At 38.5% G+C, this 22924-nt stretch overlaps 2 protein-coding genes across 2 annotated transcripts; both read left to right on the forward strand.

Moving 5' to 3' along the window:
• The first annotated feature begins 3953 nt into the window (after positions 1-3953).
• LOC146639809 (haptoglobin-like) lies at positions 3954-15023 on the forward strand. The gene is made up of 3 exons (XM_085358555.1): positions 3954-4038; positions 13828-14018; positions 14541-15023. Exons 1-3 carry the CDS (start codon positions 3954-3956, stop codon positions 15021-15023), a joined length of 759 nt encoding a protein of 252 aa, XP_085214681.1.
• A 1084-nt stretch (positions 15024-16107) lies between these two features.
• Positions 16108-22715, forward strand: LOC146639810 (haptoglobin-like). The gene is made up of 4 exons (XM_085344838.1): positions 16108-16191; positions 16466-16554; positions 20490-20773; positions 21296-22715. The coding sequence occupies exons 1-4, from the start codon at positions 16124-16126 to the stop codon at positions 21854-21856; spliced, it is 1002 nt and encodes a 333-aa protein (XP_085200964.1). The 5' UTR covers positions 16108-16123; the 3' UTR covers positions 21857-22715.
• Positions 22716-22924: the final 209 nt, after the last annotated feature.

Genomic DNA, 22924 nt, shown 5'->3' on the forward strand with positions numbered 1-22924 from the left:
CTCACCTCCTCCATCACCGTGTGGTACGCTGGAGCCACTATCAGGGACAAACAGAGACTGCAGCGTGTTGTGCGCTCTGCTGAGAAGGTGATTGGCTGCAGACTCCCATCTTTGCAGGACCTGTACACCTCCAGGACATTGCGGCGTGCAGCTCGGATCTCAGCTGACCCTTCTCACCCTGGACACAGTCTGTTTGACCTGCTCCCCTCAGGCAGGAGGCTCCGGTCCATTCGCACCAGAACCTCTCGCCATAAGAACAGTTTCTTCCCCTCTGCTGTTGGACACATGAACAATAACCATATGACTGTTCCCGCCACTAACACATGACCCTACGCTGTGTTCACTGCATCATTCCATGTTTGGCACTGATCACCACCTGCACTCATGTATATATCTTTCAACGTAGCACTCTTAATTCTTATTCTCATGTATATATCTCATGTATATCTCATGCACATATCTTTCTACGTAGCACTTTTAATTCTTATCCCTACTTTTATTTTTTCATGTCTATTTAAGTGCTATTTATGACACTATGTTTGCACTGAAGCACCGCAGCAATTTCCTAATGTTGTAAACCTGCTCAACATTTGGCAATAAACCCCTTTCTGATTCTGATTCTGATTCTGATTCAGTCTCCAGCATGTGTGGGTCAATCGTTTACTTGCTGGAAACACTTTTACTTCCTGCTAATGTTGATAAGGCCTGTCAGATTGCAAATGTCTAGATGTCAGTGGTGTGTTCACACTTATCATCTGAGTAAATTATAAACAGTGTTCTCATTATTGGAGGTTTTCCATCCCTGGTTATCTCGAAACGAAAAAATGACATTTGGTTGTATGACATTTCTGTTTTTCATGTGACAAAAAGATTTTGGATCACTCCTAACGCCTTAATTTTAATTTGTTATGTTCTGTATTGGCTGCTTTATCTCATTTGCTTTTCAAAATACTAGAAATCCTAAGTATGTGATTACTTTTCATGTTTACCCATCGTTTGCGTATGCTTATGAAACAACGGGGCATGCTGTTCCTCATAGGTACAAATGAGCTTTCGTGGTTTTCTCACCTTTTCGCATTGTAAAATAAAGAGAAAGAGCTTTATTTGTCTTCTTGTACTTTCAAAGCAAGGCTTTCCTGTCAAGCTCTCGTCACTTCTGATATTTCTTCCTCTGAGCTCATCTCTTTCATGTCAACCCTGCCTCAAAAGACAATTACGAATCTTTCGTTTTCATGGTTATGTTGTGCTGAGAAATGCAATTGCTGCTTGGATTGTTTAGAGACATTTTTTCAGAGCAAACGATGTTCTACATTTATACGTCCTGGCCACAGCAGCAGTCATATGAATGCAAAGGATAGACATGTGAGTCCAAAGTGTGAAGAGCGAGCACACTCCTGTCTGTGATTAATTTTGGGCAACAATACCAACTCGGTCAGGGTGGTATTGTTGTATTGTTCAGTCTCTTTCTGCATAAATCTTGAAACTGCATGTGGGGCGGTCGTGGCTCAAGAGTTGGGAGGTCGCCTTGTAATCGGAAGGTTGCCGGTTCGAGCCCCGGCTTGGACAGTCTCGGTCGTTGTGTCCTTGGGCAAGACACTTCACCCGTTGCCTACTGGTGGTGGTCAGAGGGCCCGGTGGCGCCAGTGTCCGGCAGCCTCGCCTCTGTCAGTGCGCCCCAGGGTGGCTGTGGCTACAATGTAGCTTGCCATCACCAGTGTATGAATGTGTGCGTGAATGGGTGGATGACTGGATATGTAAAGCGCTTTGGGGGTCCTTAGGGACTAGTAAAGCGCTATATAAATACAGGCCATTTACCATTTACCATAAAACTAGAGTGCAGTCTGATGTGTGCTGACAGTGTCTCAACACAAGCTTAAAAGTATGTTGAATACTTCAATATTAACATTGTTTGTCTTTATCCTAACAGAAACATAATCTGGTTGGCCCCATATGCCTCCATGAAAACATTATTGTTGTTACAAATTAGCTGCACATAAATAACAGCAGACACATCCAGTGCATATCTGTAATGTTTGTTTTTTGGTATCATGTTCCTGAGTTTCCCAAAGACCCCTCTGCTGCTCAAGCATGCTTAGGAAAATGCACAGCTGTGGCTCTCTGTGGAGTTCTGTTAAAATGAATTTTACATCCTCGCCGTCTCACAAGCCCCACTGTGGTGCATCTGAAAGCTAACAATGGAAAGTTGTCGTCAGTGAAACCCAAACTGTCATTTAGTTGGAGTCAAGTCTCTTTCAGCTGCGGTTCACAGCAAAAACCAAGGGGCAACTTCCAGGGTTTTAAAATTAGGACAATGGAGAAGTGTCATTAACTGCAGCTCCTTAAAGGAAGTCAGTCCTCCCAGACCTGCCATGATAAGATTACACTTTAGAGCAGAAATAAGCAGTCGATGGATGCTTTTATCATTTTTCTGCTTTTTGTTGTTGTTGTTTTGCACACTTAACACTGAGCTACAGTATCGATCATTCAAATAAAAAAGGCACCTTACTCAAGTGATGAACCAGTGTTGTGTTTACACAAAACAGACAACTGAACCTATTTTAAATTGTGTCTTTATGCACTTTGTTAATTTTAAACTTTTGTTCACAGTGTCATTAATATATGCAGAGGAGCTCAGAGAGGTAAAACTGTGAGTGTTACAGTGAGCCATCTGTAAACACAGTGGAGGCTCTGTCACGGTTTGAGGCTGCACTTCAGGCAGTGGTGTTGGAGATCTTGTCAAAATTGATGGAACGTATTGTTGGATTTGTATCCAACATGCAATACTATCTGGAAAGCATCTGATTGACTACGATCAAAAACACACTGCTAGTGCAGGAAAAATATGCTTGGGCAGAAAAACACATCATTTAGGATGATCAGATTGGCCTCCTAAGAGCCTGGACCTCAGTATTATTGAACCAAAACAGAACAAGGCAGCCAACATCCAAGGAAGGGCTTTGAATGTTCTTCAAGAAGCCTGGAGAACTATTCCTGAAGACTACTTCAAGAAATTACAAGAACACTTACCCAGGGAAGTGTTGTAGAATAAATACTGATTTTCAAGCTTGTTAAAAATGTACTAACTCATTTTCCAAGCCACGTATAAAGAAACTTGAGACGTTTTCACAGTGCTCTGTAGTCTATGCTGTATCGTGCCAAAAGAAAGATCTCATTTCATTGCTTCCACCCTTGTAAATTAGTTTTATTTAACACAAAATATGACATTTAAAGCTATAAACAATTATTTTTCTGTATTTTTATGACTTTATCAGCGGCCAGAATATTTCTATGTTTTGTTCTTTTCTTAAACAGATTTTTCCTCTTTTACAGATTATACTAGATTATAGTTTATAAGTCTCAGACCAAAAACTTAATATCCCTGTCATTTCAGTGCTGCAGTGGCCAAAGGCATTCATTTTATTAGCCAGATATGTTGAAAATCAATTCTGAGCTTCGAAGAATCGTTATCTGTTATTCAGTTCAGCAAAATTCAGATTGTGAGAAAATCCATCTGCCCTTTTGATTTTCTCTAAAGCTTGATATTTGCTCCCCCTCTGTGTCGGTAACACTGAGCTGCAGGCACAATGATAACTCAGCCTGAACAAGGCCAAGAGAGTGTTTAAAGAAGACTGTTTTCATTTTACAATTTATGAAAGCAGCTCTTGAAAATCTAAAATTCTTAAAATGGGTAGCAGCGAATGGTGAGGAATTATGACGTCAAGCATAGTTCAGCCTTTGACTGTGTTTCGTCTTTTTATGAGTGCATTCTTTTGTCTGTGAAAGATACAGTGTCATAGGGGTGTTTAAAAAAACTGATTCTAGTCTAAATTATATGCTCTTAAAATCAACAGGATTAGACAACTGCTTTCAAGTCAGAGTAATTATTTTACTTTAAATTTCCTGATGGTGCTGGTGGTAAAACAAAAGGAAAATTATTTAAGGGAGGATGGGAGATGAACCTCATTAAGGGGCTTTTTGCCCTTACCTTGAGTGAAGATGACAAGTGGAAGCCTTCCCTGTGGCAAGACCTCAGGCACAGTGAGACAAGCAGCTGACAGCAAAGACCGCACACACACACACACACACACGCACGCACGCACGCACGCACGCACGCACGCACACACACACACAACAAAATAGGCTGCATGATGATTTACATACGAGCTTTTTCACAACTTGAAATTTCAAGTCCTCAAGACAAAGGTCATTTATTTTTTATGTCTCAGTAGAAATCAGTTCTGGACCAAAGATCCAACATCTAAACTGCTTAACTATCAACAGTTACCCTGCGCATTTGTTTGTGGGCGTTACGACTGCTGTTTTTGTCGTCTTGTGCGACTGATGTGCTTTTCTTTCCTTTTATAAAAAGCCCTCCATTGCTGTGTCTTAAATCTGAGTAAGAGTGTAATAATTAGAGTGTGCAGATTCCTGCATGGGATTGGTGTGGATGTTTACAGCTCAAAGATGGCCGCCATCGAGAGAGGCTTTGTACACCTTTTCTGTTACCCACCACAGATTTACTGGATACTTTATTAGGTGCACTTTGCTGCTATTTCCCCACATTTTCTCCAACATAGTTCTATATTAGGTTCTTTATAGTTTGAGGAGATAACAAGAGGTGTACTGAAAAGTCTGATTTTAAATTTCCAATCAAATTCTCTCTACAATTGACTTCTTATTCCCTCTTGACAGGTTTTGCACAACTCTTCTCATATATTATCTGTGATTATAACATTTAATTCTAGTTCCCATCTCTCCTTAATATAGCCTGTGTTTTGGCATGACTCCTTTATAATCCTTTTGTAAATATGAGAAACATGTTTCTTAGCTGGGAGATGTTTTTCCATAATATTAATAAAGTATTCTTCTATGCTGTTAGGAGTTTTATTAATCTTTTTCTTTATGATTCAGGTATCTATAGCAGTCTTTAGGGGGGAGTTAGAATCGTTCCTGAAGTTCCTCTGTTCCCTGTCTTGTCATGGCACAGATTCAACAAGGTGCTGGAAACCTTGCTCAGTGATTTTGGTTCATATTGACAAGATAGCATCACACAGTTGCTCAATATACAATAATGCTTAGTTGTTACCAAGGGGCCCAAAGAGTGGCAAGAGAATACCCCCACACCATTACAATACCAGCCTGTCACTTCTCACCCTACTACCTGGTTTGCAGCAGAAGTTGAGACTTCTCAGACAACATTTTTCTATCTTCTGTTGTCCAATTTTGGTTGACCCATGGAAACTTTACTCTTAGTTTACTGTTTTCAGCAGACAGGAAAGGCAGCCGGTGTGCTGCTGAAGGTCATCTGCTTCAATATTTGACCTATCAAGCATTCAGAGATGCCTTTCTGCATACCTTGGTTGCAACAAGTGGTTATTTGAGTTACTGATGCCTTCCTATCATTTTGGAGCAGTCTGGTCATTCTCCTCTAACCTCTGGCATCTACAAGCCATTTTCACTCAAAGAACTCGATATTTTCTTTTTCAGACCATTCTCTGTTAGAGATAAGTGTGCAGAGAAAATCCCAGGAGATCAGTCGTTTCTGAAATACACAAACCAGCCCGTCTGAGACAATCAACCATTTGAGTTATTCTTGCCTTCCTATAAACTCAAAGTAGTCTAGCCATTCTCCTCTGACCTCAACCTGATTCAGACGATTCCCCATAAACCCTGGAGATGGTTGTGTATTTCAGTACATCAACAATGTCGGAAATACTCAGAACAGCCCATTTAACACGAACAACCATGCCACATTCGGCCATGTTTCATCTATTCTGATGCTCGGTTTAAACTTTAGCAGGCTGTCTTGTTCATGTCTACATACGTAAATGCATGGAGCTGCTGCTGATGTGAAAAGCTGATTAGATATTTGGATTACTTTATTGAGCAGTGGAGCAGGCATACTTAATAAAGTGGTTGCTGAGTGTATGTAGTGTGACTCTACTTCATAGAGTAGTTGGTGCTTTGTTCTCAGATCTATTTTCTTTGTCTGTTTTCTGATGCACACAATTTCACGAGTATGTTTTTACTTTTCTCCATTTTATATAAAAAAATCCTTCACATTTCATTTTTGCTTCTGAACATTTCTTACTCTACATTGTTTGCAGAACTCTTTAGTCAGGAAGGTTTTGATGACTCAGACTTTAAAGAGTGGTGAACTATTCAAGTTTTGAAAAATGTGAATGGGGTTTTGATTGTTGCAGCTGACTCAGGTACTATGTAAAATTCAGTAACTGCCAAATCGACTGAGAAAAACTGTAATGATCAGTTGAGCAGGTGACTGTATTTTGAACAGTTTTCTCAGGTTTTTGTGAATGAGAACGGCGTCACTGTCTTTTGGTTTGTTTCTTTTGCTAATACTATGTTGGTTGTGATTCGTTACATAGATATATGTTTATTTCATCTCCAGTTTTAATGAATCTTATCATTAATTACATCATATTAACTGCAAAAGTAGTTGCAGTGGCTGATAGGCACTCTGCCATGTCCACATTTTAGCACATAGCAAATAACAAATAAGTCTTCACATAATGACGATTAGTCATGCTCAGTCTCTGTCAACACTTCTTTAATTGATATAGACTTTGCAGGGCTGTCTACTGTGTAGTATGTTTTAAAAAAATATTTTCAAAAAATTCAATGTGCGTCATGTTTCTGAGGTATGAAAGTAGTAAATATATAAGCTACAGTATCAGTTCTTTGTGTGTATTCGAGTGAAATTCTCCTGTTTCTCACCTCTTTTGGTCTTCAGATCTTCCCCGATTTTATTTATTTATTTTTTTACTCAAGAAATAAATTGTTGAGTTAACAGCCATTTACAAGACTTGTTATCAGGTCTTTTTCTACAGGAATGTAGTGTTGACAACAGTGCAAACCGATATGAGGAATAACAGTGAAGATGATGGCCATTAGAATAAATAATTTTGGAAATAAAGATGCCTCTGAACCCTGTAAAGCCTGAACCATGAAATAATTGCCAGACACTCTAATTTTTTAATTTATTGACATTTCCGACAGATTAAAAAAAAGTTTGCGTTTGCATGTGTGAGTATTAATTGGATAGTTTTTGCTACATCTAACGTCTTTAGTTTTTTCTGGAAAAACTTTTTTCTGACTAAATAACTCTGACTTAATAAGTCATTTCTAATTATTTATTCGATTAAGTGTTCATTATTGGTTTCTAAACACATGCACAGATAAAACTACCCGAAAGAAGCTCCAGTAACAATGCTGTGCTATATGGAGTCCTTTGTGGTGGAATAGCTGCATTTAGGTTGTTGTTCTTGCATGCAGTGAACCTTCTTTGACAGGGCTGTGTCTCTGAGTGACAGATAATGTAGGAAGACCGTGGGGGCCCGGTCAGGGCTCTCGAGCCAGGTCGCCTAACGCACACAGGGGTCATCTGCAGTAATAAGTGGGTCAGAGTCGCCTGAGGCCGACTGCCACAGCACATGAGCAGAAATACAATTTTGTCTTCACATCTTGGCCTGTCATTCTGTCTGTGTTTGTTTCACTGTGTACAGCAAACACATACAGGCACACATTTAAAAAGGGTTGTTTTATAACCCTGTTCACAAAAACAGGGTTATAAAAAAAGAAGTGGGGACACTATAAAATGTGAGAACCTTATTAAAGGTTTTACTTTATTTAAAATAGTACAAGACTAACATTTCTAATGTTTGAACGCAGAAGTTTTGTTGAATATGATGCCAGCAACGTCCAAAAATTGGATGGACAGGAACATCACAGGGTTAGGGTTCAAAGGATTTAAAGAGCATTTAAAGAACACCAGGTGAAGGCACTGCTGTGGCTCACCTGGTTGAGCTGACCACCCTCCTGACCATTCTAGGAAACCAGTGCCAGTCTCTCCAGTCAAAATATGAAAAAAAAAAAGTGATTCATTTATAAAATTGACAAAGATCCATCTCATATCCTTTTGCCAGAGTATGAGCTGCTGTCCTCAGACTAATCTATTTAAGCTGTAAGCATCTAATTTCCCATCCACACCTGGGATGGTCTGAGCTTCTGCAGTGCATGGGCTCATCTGTGTAGGCACCATTATTGCTAAATGATGTTGCAGACTTTGGAGTAATGCATGATGCCATTTTACAAAATCTTTCAGGGAAGGACTCCTAATTTCACACACACAATGCCAAATCGCCTTCTGCATGTATTACAGCACCATGGCTCATCACAAAGAGTCTGCCTTCAGTCCAGAGCCGTCCCCAACTTAAAATTGCACATTATGAAATGATGAAAAAATGTGAGAAAGGAAGCCCTGGATTGTTTAGTAACTAAAATATCAACTAATAAAAGGAAAGGTGTTTATCTCTAGAGTTACAGCAGTCAGTATCCTCAGTTCCCAAATTGAAAAACAAGGAGGTGATGAAACGTGTGGTAAACATGGTCGTGTCCCAACATTTTTAAACATGTTGCTTTCATAATAAATGAAAGCAAGTGTTCAAAAAACAAAATAAAACAATTATCCTTGTACTATTTTCATTTAACTTTAGAGTCTGAATGATCAAATCACTGCAGTTCAGTTATATAGTTGTATGCAGTTTATAAAGCATTGAATTTTTTTTTAAATGAGTTCACATTTTTGCCTTTGTTCGTGTGTTTTTGACATCATTGGGAATATTTTTGCTCTTGTTCTGTCTGAAAAAACAAATCTCTGGCAGTGTTTGTTGTCACTTCAGTAGTTTCTCATTCTAGCTTTTCTTCTTTTTATTCCATTGCTTAAAATGTCTTAACATTACACTTAAAATGATGATCTGAACACTGAAAAAGCCCCTTTTTAACATATAAAGATACCCTATATGGAGAGATCATATAAGACATTCAGGGTGTACCCCCCTTTTTTATGGACTGCAACATCTGGAAATACTCTGGAAGTCCCTCAACCCTTTTTAAACCACTTAAATTAGGTTTTTCTTTTTCTGTGTGTGGTCTTTGCTGTGCATTTAGGGTAACAAATGAATACTTAGAGAGTACAAGAACAACAAGAAGAACAAAAATAGTTTAATAGGATTTTTAAATGATCCCAAACAAACTGAATAAAAGAAACTGTGCATCACAGACTTGACATTCTGGTATTTAACTGTAAAAACATATCAAACATTTGACAAATGTCCAGTTTACGCTTTTACATTTACACCCTTCTTCTCAGGTTTGTTTCCCGGGAGAAAAAAATAGAAATCAATAATTTATAAATTAAAACCTATGTTTCTTTAAAATTACACTACAATTTCTAAAAGCTGTTTCTGTCAGTGATATCATGGTTCTCAAGGATTGCTATTGCCTTGTTTCCCAGTAATGGTATTTAATAATGAACTAAATACATTTGAAAAGTCCCATTCACCCACAAGATGATGAACTTTTTACATCAGAGCATGTGTTTCTGGACTTGTCCTTATATGTCTTTACATCCTGTCTGTCCCTATCGAAATTATGCACAGCTAACAGACATCACACCCACCTCTGGACTCAGCCAACAGCTGCTGCATGCCTGAATGGTCAGACACCAAGCATGATACACCTGACAGATTAGCAGGTTAGTATGAAGCGTTTTCCCCAATACAAAGCACTGAAGGTTTGATTAGGCTGACACTGCTAGCTTACACTGATTAAGATTTCTTAAAAAGCTTCCAACTGAAGAAATTTTCTTGTTTAATAAAACAGAAGAAAATAAAAACACTAAAAACAACTGTTGTGAAAAATATCATTGAAATTGAACGAGACACGTATCTGTGTGGCCGCAGAGACTACTCAATGTTTGTGTCCAATAACAACCAGCAAAGAAAAATGCAATGGGACTATTTAAAATATAAATATTTTGGTAAACTTAAAGTGAAAATATAAGTCTTATGCTTCAAATAATTATAGTATTTTTCTGAATGTTACACATTACAATTTAATTCTGTTAAGTGAGTAATTATGAGTTAATATTCAGAGCTAAATGCATACAGCGTGGGGATTTAGCCTTATATTATCAAGAAATTGTGTCAAAATAAAAGAGCTGCTGTCATTTAATCAAAACACAATTTACAAGAAATCTAATGAGACAATCTTACCGGCATTTCCTCAGAGCACTTGGCAAGACAGAGGTTGAGAGCAGGAACAAAATCCAGTATTTAGATGCTGACTTAGTGGAAATAAATTCCTGTTAAACACCGTCCAGTGGAGAAGAAAGTGGAGCTGTAGTCCTCATCATTCATTCTCCCGAGAAGCACACATTAAGCACAAAGCCTCTCACACACTCCGGCTCTCTGTCCATGTGATTCAGCCTCTCCCCTCTCCTTCCTCCCACTCTCTCTCCTTGCATTGAGCGCTTAATCTCCAGTCCCCACTACTTCACTGTTTCCCCTCTCTACAGCTTATCACATGCACACGGTCTTTCCCAGAGCTTCAAGGTAAAGTCCACAGCAGCACTTTGCTCCCTTTCTCTTTTTGTTTCCCTCCCATGTTTGGCCTCTCATGTGTCTCCCCCCACCCTCTCTCATCTTCTCTCTTTGGTCCTCGGTGCTCTGAACATCTGTCATGCTGTTGTGTCTCAGAGCTTCTGTTGCTGTTGAATTCTCACTTTCAGTCCACGCCTCATTATCTGCATAGACTCTTTGTCCTCAAGCTTATTGTAGCTTTCTTACATGCTTTCACTTTTGAACTTTTCACGTGCCTGTGCTGCTGAAAATCATCTCTAGCTCCATTTCAATGGCACCCATCGTTTGCCCCTAGTGGTCTGGGCCCATGTGCAAAGCTTGTCTAGCTTGAGGGTCACATCCATCCTCTGTTGTTTTCCTCAGGGAGAAAAGACTACAGCTTTCAAGTGAGACCTCCTACCTTCAAATATGATTGGAAACACTGAACATCAGGTTTAAGTACACAGCACTGATTTGTTCTTGCCTTAACAAAATCTCCACGAGACGGGCTGAAGTCATTCAACAGCAAATGCACTGAGATTGAAATGGAAATTGAAGCATTCGGCTGAAGAAATGTTGATGAGGCCTGAGGAATAAACAACAGTGTACGTGCTGAGCAGCTTTATGTAACTTAATCCTCAAGGGGTTTGTAAATCTGCCAAATAAATAGGACATATCCCATGTTATAGTCAGGGAGCTATAGCCTGGTTTCTGTTCTGGTTGATTACATTTGGAGGCCTACCAACCTGAGTGACAGGTCTTTTGATGGTACAGCACTGTCAGCTATACATACTGTATCTATTGCTGTGTGAAGCCTGCAGACAAACTGAATGGCTCAAGCTCTGGTGGGAGTCACACTGTGAATAATCCAACATAAAACATGCAGTATTAACCTGAATGAAGTTCCTATAAGATCAGGGACAACACATGTGTTAGTGATTTGTCAACCCTTCCTTTCCTTCTTTTTTACTTTGTTTCCACAATCAGAGGAGTCGCCCTCTGTTGGTCATCATAAAGAATGCAGGTTTAACTTCTGTCTGTGTACATTTTTCCTGCCATTCCCACATACTGGATTGATTCATAGCAACTTTACTCAACCTTGCCGTCCAGAGCAATACCGCTAACAAAGCTGGGTAAAGAACAAACATTTGTGACATTTTCTGTCCCAGAAAAATATTTGCATGATCTGAGTAGTTTGCACCCACTGACACGGTGATGAGGTTGAAATGTGGACTTTCAGAGAACAGAAGGGCTTCCTAAATGAACAGCTCTGTGTCTGACCCAATTAAAAGTGCACTCGCCTGAGTGTCATCTCCTTAGCACCGCCGCCATAAAGTGACTTACCCTGACATTAGTGTTAGAGTTTTAGGGTTTTGCTACCAAGTTATGTTCTTAAACTGATTACCCTTAGGAAATGTTTCTCAGGGCTCCCTAGAAGTCAAATCTTCACACCCAATTAGACTATATTTTAAGTACAGAGCATGAATATTAAATCTATCTAGTCAGTTACTGATAGTTTTTAATGCATGACTGAGAATGAGAGCATAATGGCCTCCACACATTTTCTGTCAGTACTCATAAAAAAATGAACACAAAATAAAATGTGTCAGGCCAGCACAAGCTGCCAAAACAGCTTCCCTTCAGTTTGGCATTGATTCTGCAAGTCTGAACTTTACTGGAGGGAAGAATACGATTTGTCCATAAGCAGTTCCCTCAGTTGGTCTTTTGATGATCTATCGCAGTGGTCCAAAAATCCTCAATACGTGTTGCAAACACTATAACATACAAGACTAATTCTGTGTGGCATGTAAATAAAAGCGGAATCCAATGCAAATCTCATATTTTATTTACATATCAAACATTTTTTTTTTAAAAAAGTGTCATTTTAAGGAAAATATTGAGTCTAATTTGAATTTGATGTCATTGACATGTCTCAAAAAACTTGGGACCGGGCCTGTTTACCACTGTGCAGCATTCCCTCTTCTTTTAACAGCAGCCCATAAATGTCAGGAAATTGAGGACAGCCTCGTCTGATATAGGATTCTAGTCCTGGGCCTTCTTTGCCATATTTTTGTTTGATGATGCTCCAAATTGTTTTCAGCTGGTGAAAGGTCTGGACTGCACGCAGGTCATGCTGTTGTAATAGATGCAGTATGTGGTTTACCATTGTCTTGCTGAAATATGCAATGCTTTCCCTTAAAAATAAATAGTGAGAGCATATGTTGCTGTAAAACCTGTATATACATTTCAATACTGATGGTGCCTTTTTCACATGTGCCAATACTGCCAATTCCAAACTAATACAGCCCCATACCATCAGTGATGCAGGCTTTTGAACCTAGCACTGTTAGTCCCTTTAGAGGGTCACATCTTCCATGTTTTCCAAAAATAAATACGAATTTTGTTTTATCTGACCACTGAACACTTTTCCACTTCAATTCAGTCCATTTTAGATGCGCTTTGGCCCAGTGAAGATCGTGGCAATTAAAACATATGTTCACATATGTCTTATTCCTTGTGTCATAGAGCTTTAACCTGCGTCTGTGGCTAGCATAGTTAACTGTGTTCCTGAGCACATGCAATGATTTCCATGACAGAACCATGACTATTTATAATGCCGTGCTGCCTGAGGGCCCAGAGATCATAGGCGTTCAGTATCGATTTTCGGCCTTGTCTCTTGTGCAGAGAGATTTCTCTCAGAGTCTTTTTATCTTATTGGGCCCTTTGCCCATCTTTACTTCTGAAAAACTCTGATTTCATTTTACACCGCATCGCAACATTTTAGGCATTAAGGCTGTATGATTCTTCCTCTTGATAGTTTCAACCTTGGTTAGACCACTCCCAATGCGAAATAAAGTTATAATCACTAATAAGAACATTGTAGTGAACACAGACGTGTTTTAATCGCACGTCTGAGTAACCTCTACACAGCCTCTGTTAAATAAATGCCCAAAGCCTCAATTCTGGACTTCCCACCATGAAACACATCTAAATTATTCCAGCACAAGGTAACTATTTACTTCCATGAATCTGATGAAATGCTGCGTTTTTGTTCCCTACAGACAAACCCATTCATCTGAACCTTGTTTTGTGTAATAACAAAATAAACAGAACACAGTGTTGCAAAATACTTCTCATCCACAAGTGATAGCGGTGTGTCAGAATCCGTCAGCACTGTTTATCTTTAGTAAACTATGAAGTAAATCTATGACCAAAGTACAAACTGTTATACTTTGCAAAATTAAAAAACACAGAATTACAAAACCTGCAGTTCGTTAGATCCACTGCTGAGCTAAAGTGTTAAAATACAAAAAATAAAAAAATAGACTAAACCAGCAGAAATTAACACGTTTTACCACTGTGCTATGGTATTTTGCCATTGTGCATTTCTATACTTAATTTAATTCAGTTTATTATACAACAAAATATGCAGGCGGTGCTCTCATCTCTGACCGCTGGGTGTTGACGGCTGGAAGAAACCTTTTTGTTAGGAAGAGTCGGGAGGACATTCAGGGACAGGAGCCTGTCATCCCTAAAGTGTACCTGGGAATTAGAAAAAAGGATGATGCTAAATCTTCCAATGAGGTTGCTGTTGAGAAGGTGAGGAAAGGAAACTGTTGTAGAGTCAAGAATTATATTATTTTACTATATGTTTGTTTTTCTTTTGTTTTCTTGTTCTGTCATTTCTATACACACCATGTTTTTAAGGTTCCACAAGTTTATAAAATAATCAAGTATGTGGATATCTTTTTCATTAAAGTCAAAGTTAAGTCATGAAAGGATTGCTTTTTAACACCACATAGTTGCTAGCATTTCTGAGCTTAAAGAAATTTGTTCAAACCTTCAGGGTGAGTGATGTGAATTCTACTGAATGAGACCAAATGATTCATGTGAAAATATATCACTTTTTATGAACTTCTTTGAAATCTGGCATACTTACGTGTCTTTAGACCTTAAAATTTATTATCAACGGGAAATTTGTCATCATTTTAATGGCTCTTACTTCATACTTCATTACACGTTTATTCTGTGTTAGGAAGCACTGCTTGAAAGTGAAAAAAAAATACAAAGCTAAATGCAACATCAAACTTAAGAACAAACTTTTGCATTTCCCTCCTGCAGGTTGTTCTCCATCCAGGCTTTCAGAATCAGTCTGACTGGAACAACGACCTGGCTCTGATCCAGCTGAAGCAGCCTGTCGTTATAAATGATAAAGTGACCCCCATCCCATTACCAGAGAGAGGCCAGGACCTGGCCAAGGCCGTGCGTGGGTCAGGAATTATCACTGGATGGGGCTGGGGACCCCTTCTCACCCCTTCTCCCTTTCTCAAACACATCGTAGTCCCACTGGCCAATCACTCTGAGTGTAGGGCTGAATATGAAAGTCTTGCACTCACGCCAACTGTAGATGATGACATGATCTGCACTGCTGCCACAGAATATCAGGAGAATGTCTGTTTTGGGGATGCAGGTGGCGCTCTGGCTGTCACAGATCCTGAAACTGGGGACATATATGCTGCAGGGATGCGCTTTGGCCCAGTGAAGATCGTGGCAATTAAAACATATGTTCACATATGTCTTATTCCTTGTGTCATAGAGCTTTAACCTGCGTCTGTGGCTAGCATAGTTAACTGTGTTCCTGAGCACATGCAATGATTTCCATGACAGAACCATGACTATTTATAATGCCGTGCTGCCTGAGGGCCCAGAGATCATAGGCGTTCAGTATCGATTTTCGGCCTTGTCTCTTGTGCAGAGAGATTTCTCTCAGAGTCTTTTTATCTTATTGGGCCCTTTGCCCATCTTTACTTCTGAAAAACTCTGATTTCATTTTACACCGCATCGCAACATTTTAGGCATTAAGGCTGTATGATTCTTCCTCTTGATAGTTTCAACCTTGGTTAGACCACTCCCAATGCGAAATAAAGTTATAATCACTAATAAGAACATTGTAGTGAACACAGACGTGTTTTAATCGCACGTCTGAGTAACCTCTACACAGCCTCTGTTAAATAAATGCCCAAAGCCTCAATTCTGGACTTCCCACCATGAAACACATCTAAATTATTCCAGCACAAGGTAACTATTTACTTCCATGAATCTGATGAAATGCTGCGTTTTTGTTCCCTACAGACAAACCCATTCATCTGAACCTTGTTTTGTGTAATAACAAAATAAACAGAACACAGTGTTGCAAAATACTTCTCATCCACAAGTGATAGCAGTGTGTCAGAATCCGTCAGCACTGTTTATCTTTAGTAAACTATGAAGTAAATCTATGACCAAAGTACAAACTGTTATACTTTGCAAAATTAAAAAACACAGAATTACAAAACCTGCAGTTCGTTAGATCCACTGCTGAGCTAAAGTGTTAAAATACAAAAAATAAAAAAATAGACTAAACCAGCAGAAATTAACACGTTTTACCACTGTGCTGTGGTATTTTGCCATTGTGCATTTCTATACTTAATTTAATTCAGTTTATTATACAACAAAATATATCATATATATTAACAAAAGATGGATATGCCCCAGATTGTATGCACCCTGACTCTAGTCTTTAGAGAGCGTCTGAATAGAGGAATAAAAGTCAGATTGCACAATTATTTATTTTAGATTTCAGGAATCGATGTTTTTGTTCTAAACAGAAATTTCCAGAGCAGAGGTGTTGCCTCTGAGCAGATATAAATACTCCCAGCAGAAAAATGCACAACACACTCGACAGAAGAGACTTAGCATTGTTGAAGAAGATGAATATGATCCACAGAATGGCGTAAGTTGGATTATTTTTTGGTTTTCATCAAATCTCTTAATAATTACAATCCATAAATCAAAGCATTGTTTTACCATGAAAGGTTTTCCATTCGTCATCTATCATTTCCTACATGCTGTAAATCCAATGCTGATATATCGATCTCAGTAATTAAATAACTGACTCCTTACAGTTTCTCATTCTATTTTTTTATCTGCTCCCAGCTCCACCGACCCACAGAAGCAGAGGCATTTAATTTTTATTCATCATTTCTCTCTCTTGTTGTCGTGTGAAGGTTTTCTCTGACTGTGGTCGTCCTGGCTGCGTGGGCCTGCCTGGCAGATGTGGCTCATGCTGAAGAAAGGATGAAAGCCTCTGTGTTAGGTAACACATACTCTTAATTCGAAATAAGCTTTTTACTTCAATATTTCATGTAACAAAAAGGTTTCTGCATGGTATAGTATTTGACCAGCCAAGCATTTAAAAAGCAGCCTTAAAAAGCAATGCTGCTTTGAGTCAAACTGAGACGTCAGCACGCTAACTGGCTCACCGTGACAGCTGATATTTAACAGATATGTTTATCATGTCATATCTTGCTTTATAAGTAAGCCAGTGATGTAAATATCCATGTAAGCATTCTAACAATTGACATTAATTAGCACTTACTACAAAAAGAAGTCATTCATTTTGCAGATTGTAGTAACTTGTTTTGAATGTCAGCAGAATAATCAGAGGTTATCACAGCTAAAGATCAGTCAGCCAGTATAGTAGGCTCAGTTGGCCTCGAAATAAGAAATAACAGCATAAAGTCAAATAATTCAAACAAGGATAGTTAAAAGTATTCAAGCATCATCAAGTTACCCTGAAAGCTGATTCTCTTATCTCAATGTTGCGTTTTCAGTTGGAGAAGCATTTCATCGCTTCTAAAAACCACAAGTTAAAAAAATCAAAATCAAAACGCTTGCAGTTTAAATATGGGTCTCAGTAAAGTTCAGTAAAGTTTAACCAAAACTAAACTAAAAACTACAACTATATGTCAAAAGACATTTTTGTTAATTACATATAAACATGACTTTTAAAAATAATTAACTGTAACTAACTGAACTGATTTTGTAAATTCGGAAACGTAACTAAAACAAAATGACAATATACAGGGAATACCCCTGTGATATTGTTGTGTACATGAAATTTTATGGTAATCCATTCCAGCTTTGTTCCGATAAATGAGTGTGGAACAAACCGTATTTTGACTTACTGCCATACTCTCAGATTACTGTGACATTTACCACTGCACTTCCTTCAGTATCAGCAGCAGCAGCCGCTTTTTCACTTCAACCACCCACAAAGTTCAAAGCTGTGAAAAAAACAGTTTTCACCAGCTGTGTCAAACGTAGAAGTGGGCTGTGAAAGGGCTCCAAATTATGCCAGTTGGGGGGGCTTGCAAATTACAGTAACAGCTGCAAAAAATTGTTTGTTGTTTTTAGACTTTTTTCCTATATTGTTGGTCTATTTTTGCAACCTAACACATTTGCATACCACAGTGTGGTGTGAGAGCTGCCAAAGTTGCTTTTTTTAAATGCAGGCTGTTCATCAGTTCTGTAAATGGGTATACCATTCAATTTGATTACTGCAATAAAGCTCTTATACTTCTTTAAACTAAAAGGGAAGAATTTATAAATATCAGGTTATTAAATATGAGTTTAGTGGTCAAACCCACTTGAGATGAAATTGGGCTTCATGTATTCCTTGAACTAAAATGACTTTGACACCCTTGGGTTATAACGAAACCTCCTCTGCAGCTGCTGTTCAGACAGATAACTCCTGCATTAAATGACACGTGCTTTCCTGAGGGATCTGAGGACTGGTGACTTTTTTTCCCTTCATTTGGCTCTGAGGCTACTGCCTTTGAAAGGGAAATCTTCTGCTTCCCTGCTTCTCCCCAAACAGCTGATAAAAACTTTACAATAATCCAAACAATCAGTTTTTAGTGAAAGATAACTGAACCCACTGGAGACGTGATGAAAGACATTTTTAATAAGACAAAGGATGCTATTGTTTACTAAAAATATTAACATAATGAGACAAAGAAAACAAGAAATGTAGCACAGATACTAAATCCATTCATTGTTGCTGTGATGTGTTAAAATAATAAGTTGTTCATTTCTTGTAATACATTATGTGCTGTACTTAATACAATAAATGAACAAAATATTGGAACTCATTCTTGGTATATTAATTCTGCCAGAAGGATGTAAAATTAGAAGAAAATTGATGATAGTCTTTCAGTGCTGTACGGAGCTATCAATACATTAGTCAAAGCGGTCTTCATGATTATCTCAGCCACACAAAAGACTAGTGGATGAAAAGCACAGAGAACAGATTCCATATTTTGCTCCATGATACATTATTTAAAGTCTGTTGTTTTTGAAAAGGCTTTTTAGAGCAAGAAAGTGTCGTATTCAGATGGAAAAGCTCTGCTGAAAAAGCAGGAAGAGATAACAATATTCTTTAATGACTGAAGGGCACAAAGTAAAACGTGACAAGCCTGACATCAAGCAGGTCATGTTTTATTAATTAGGTTTAAGTTCTACTTGAGGGAAAATGGGAAAGAGCAAAAGTGCTGTTAACAAAGCAGAAATGCTCAAACTGACAAAGTGTCCTTAAGGTCTACGCCTAAAACAAACATGTTCTAAATATCCGTTTATGCAGGAGGTCTCATTAAGACAGAGAGAGAACAAATTAGAAAGCAGCAAAACAAGATGAGCGAGTCAAACATAACATTTGTGACAGTTTCAGGCAATGAAAAAATTGCAAGCTGTTTTTTAAAACAACAACAACAACAACAACAAATGAATTAGAATTTATGGGAATACCAAAAAATTTGTGCTTCATTAAAAAAGATAATAATTAAGATGACAATAAAAGTCATCTCAAAGCACTTTATACTATAAAATGAATGAAAACAAAGATACTACAGGACAACAAATCTATACTCTGTACTTGCATTTGACCAGATGCCATTGAATTGAATGGTTTACATTGTGTTTATGTGACAAAATTACATGGAAAATGTACATGTGATCACATTACTTAAAGTCAGCATTATGGGCATAAATGTTGTTTTTTGTGCAAATTATGTAGGGCTAAGAGTTGCAGCAAAGCACAGTAGTTTACTTTAAATGTTTAATTTCAACCAATTTGAATGGATGGATATATTTGAAAATTTGCGATGACGATATAACTGACGATGTAACTGATGCGAGACAAAATAGTTTACAGTGCAAAAACCCTCCATCAATGTATTTTCACTTAAACAAGCAGCAGTTTTTTATGTGCATTAAAGCTATATAAAAATGTAACAGTGCAAATGCCTTGCTGACAGTTTAACCAAAAGGCATTTGCAGTGGAATATATGGACATATCCTGAGCATAACCATGTATAATATCCACAAAAGTTAAAAAGAGGTGCTTTGCAACATGAAACTGCAGTGTGCCAAATAAATAAGTCAAATACGTATTTTTCAGATCATAAGGTGCACGGGATTATAAGGCGCATTAAGCAAAAATAAAGCAGTCAGATAAGTCTAACTTTATTCAACTCATTCTTCTTGCTTCCTCCACTTCTGCACCATTGACTCATTAATGCTGAATTTTCTCGCAGCTGCTCTGTTCCCAAGTTGTACTGCGTGACGCCTTGAGTTTAAAATCCGCTTAATACGCATGTCTCTTAACAGGTGCCATTTTGGGGTCCTTATACACACACAATACAGTAATATTATGTTGAAGCACAGTACGTATCACTCCGGGAGGCTCCTGACTACGGTAGCCGTAATGCTCCAACAGTCCATCAAGCATTGCGGGTTCGTAGCTTAGCAAAGTCGTACTAAAACATTTGACAGATTGCTGAGCGCCGTGTACCACATAAAATCGGTTTGAGGTCAGTAAGCACAACCAGAATTCATACATAAGGCACACGGGATTATAAGGTGCACTGTCGATTTTTGAGAGTGCCTTATAGTCGGACATCACAGGTAAAAAATGTATCCTTTTTTAACACAAAGTATTTTAAAGAGGTTGATAATGAGTTTAAACACTTTACTGAGCAGAATTAAAGTATGAGGTGCCGGTCGAGTATAACGTCTAATGTCCCAGTATGTGGATAAATGGTCTCCAGAGGTCAATAGTTTTTGTAAAATGTGGATGGCGAAGCTTTTTTGTGATGAACTAAATTGTGTTGTGTAAACTTGAACTGTAGGCCAAGACAATATTTGACAGGATCGACAGGATTATAAATAAGAATGTCTGCGTTAACTTCCCAGCCTCCAGGACAGCATCTGTCCGCTCCAGGCGAATGGTTGGTGGGAAACTGGCTCCTCATGTGCCCTGGCAGGCCATGGTCTACATTGCTGAGAGCATGCTGGATGGAGGTTATGCAGGCGGTGCTCTCATCTCTGACCGCTGGGTGTTGACGGCTGGAAGAAACCTTTTTGTTAGGAAGAGTCGGGAGGACATTCAGGGACAGGAGCCTGTCATCCCTAAAGTGTACCTGGGAATTACAAAAAAGGATGATGCTAAATCTTCCAATGAGGTTGCTGTTGAGAAGGTGAGGAAAGGAAACTGTTGTAGAGTCAAGAATTATATTATTTTACTATATGTTTGTTTTTCTTTTGTTTTCTTGTTCTGTCATTTCTATACACACCATGTTTTTAAGGTTCCACAAGTTTATAAAATAATCAAGTATGTGGATATCTTTTTCATTAAAGTCAAAGTTAAGTCATGAAAGGATTGCTTTTTAACACCACATAGTTGCTAGCATTTCTGAGCTTAAAGAAATTTGTTCAAACCTTCAGGGTGAGTGATGTGAATTCTACTGAATGAGACCAAATGATTCATGTGAAAATATATCACTTTTTATGAACTTCTTTGAAATCTGGCATACTTACGTGTCTTTAGACCTTAAAATTTATTATCAACGGGAAATTTGTCATCATTTTAATGGCTCTTACTTCATACTTCATTACACGTTTATTCTGTGTTAGGAAGCACTGCTTGAAAGTGAAAAAAAAATACAAAGCTAAATGCAACATCAAACTTAAGAACAAACTTTTGCATTTCCCTCCTGCAGGTTGTTCTCCATCCAGGCTTTCAGAATCAGTCTGACTGGAACAACGACCTGGCTCTGATCCAGCTGAAGCAGCCTGTCGTTATAAATGATAAAGTGACCCCCATCCCATTACCAGAGAGAGGCCAGGACCTGGCCAAGGCCGTGCGTGGGTCAGGAATTATCACTGGATGGGGCTGGGGACCCCTTCTCACCCCTTCTCTCTTTCTCAAACACATCGTAGTCCCACTGGCCAATCACTCTGAGTGTAGGGCTGAATATGAAAGTCTTGCACTCACGCCAACTGTAGATGATGACATGATCTGCACTGCTGCCACAGAATATCAGGAGAATGTCTGTTTTGGGGATGCAGGTGGCGCTCTGGCTGTCACAGATCCTGAAACTGGGGACATATATGCTGCAGGGATCCTTTCCTATGATAAATCCTGCACTAGGTACAAGCATGCAGTGTATATGAAGCTTTCCTCGTATTTGCCCTGGATCCACAGCATTATGAGAGGAGATACAGACACATCAACTGCTGTGCGCTTTGAAGCGATGTCTGCGATGTACAAAAGGCAGTAGTAATTCGGCTGTCCTTTAAGTGTTGAGGAGGTGTTTAATCTGTGATTTGTTTTTTTTTTTAAAGTGCTTGTGAAGTAACACCTGTTGTTTTGTATCATTTAAATCTGTGAAGAGAGGGAAAAATACACTGAATTTTTTTTTTTAAAAGAAGAAGAAGGAACAGACATTAAAATGTACCACAGTAAAAGCAATCTCTCTCCTTTCATCTTGGACAGTGATGTCATAAAGCTCCTCAAATAAAGGCTATCTCATCATCATCATCATCTCAACTGTCAATTAATATGTGTATCCATCATTTACATACTGCCTTCTTGCAACTCGCTGAAAGTTGCGCTTGTTTCATGCTCATAGGAAACGGCACCTTTCTCTGTCAAACCAGTGTGTTTATCTCCCGTTAAGACTCGAGCTAAAGCTAAAATGCTAGCAGATTTTTTTTCTGGTGGTTTGCACATGTTCCTTGTGGATAAAGCACTAGTATTTCACCGTTAACTAAGGAAAGACCAGTATACAAAGCAAGCTGCCAGTGTCTCAGCTTTTACTGCTCTGGGATCAGTTATGATTGCTGCTTCATATGGAAACACAATGACCATTAGCAAGTAAACAAGCTTCAGTGATATAGCATCGTAAACAAAGGAGTTTCATCTTGCTAACCACTTTGTCCAACATGTGCGATGTAAAATTTGAAAAAATTGTTAATAATTCATTTAATACATTAACAAAGAAAGCTCTGATGATGTGAGGTCTAATAAAATACAACAGCTCAGTTATCAAATTATGGAAGTGTTCACGTTATGTTGTGCCAAGGTTATAACAGAAATCCATCAGCTGCTATGGAGCTCTACTCAAAGACGGTATAATAAAGATGTGACATTAATATTACCTACTGCTATCTGACTCTTTATTTTGGGACCATATTTGGATGAGTGTTGTGCTCAGTTATTGGCTAGTTAGTGTTAAGAAAGAGACTCTAGACCTTCACTCATCAAAATGTAAGCATAAACTTATTCTTAAATGGGATTTCTTGTATTTGGCAATAACCAATACTACTAGAAGGCTAATCATATTAAG

This window comes from Diplotaxodon limnothrissa, linkage group LG1 (genome assembly GCF_057381915.1).
Source record: "Diplotaxodon limnothrissa isolate DT_005_m linkage group LG1, D_limnothrissa_male_GT1.1, whole genome shotgun sequence".
Taxonomy (NCBI): domain Eukaryota; kingdom Metazoa; phylum Chordata; class Actinopteri; order Cichliformes; family Cichlidae; genus Diplotaxodon; species Diplotaxodon limnothrissa.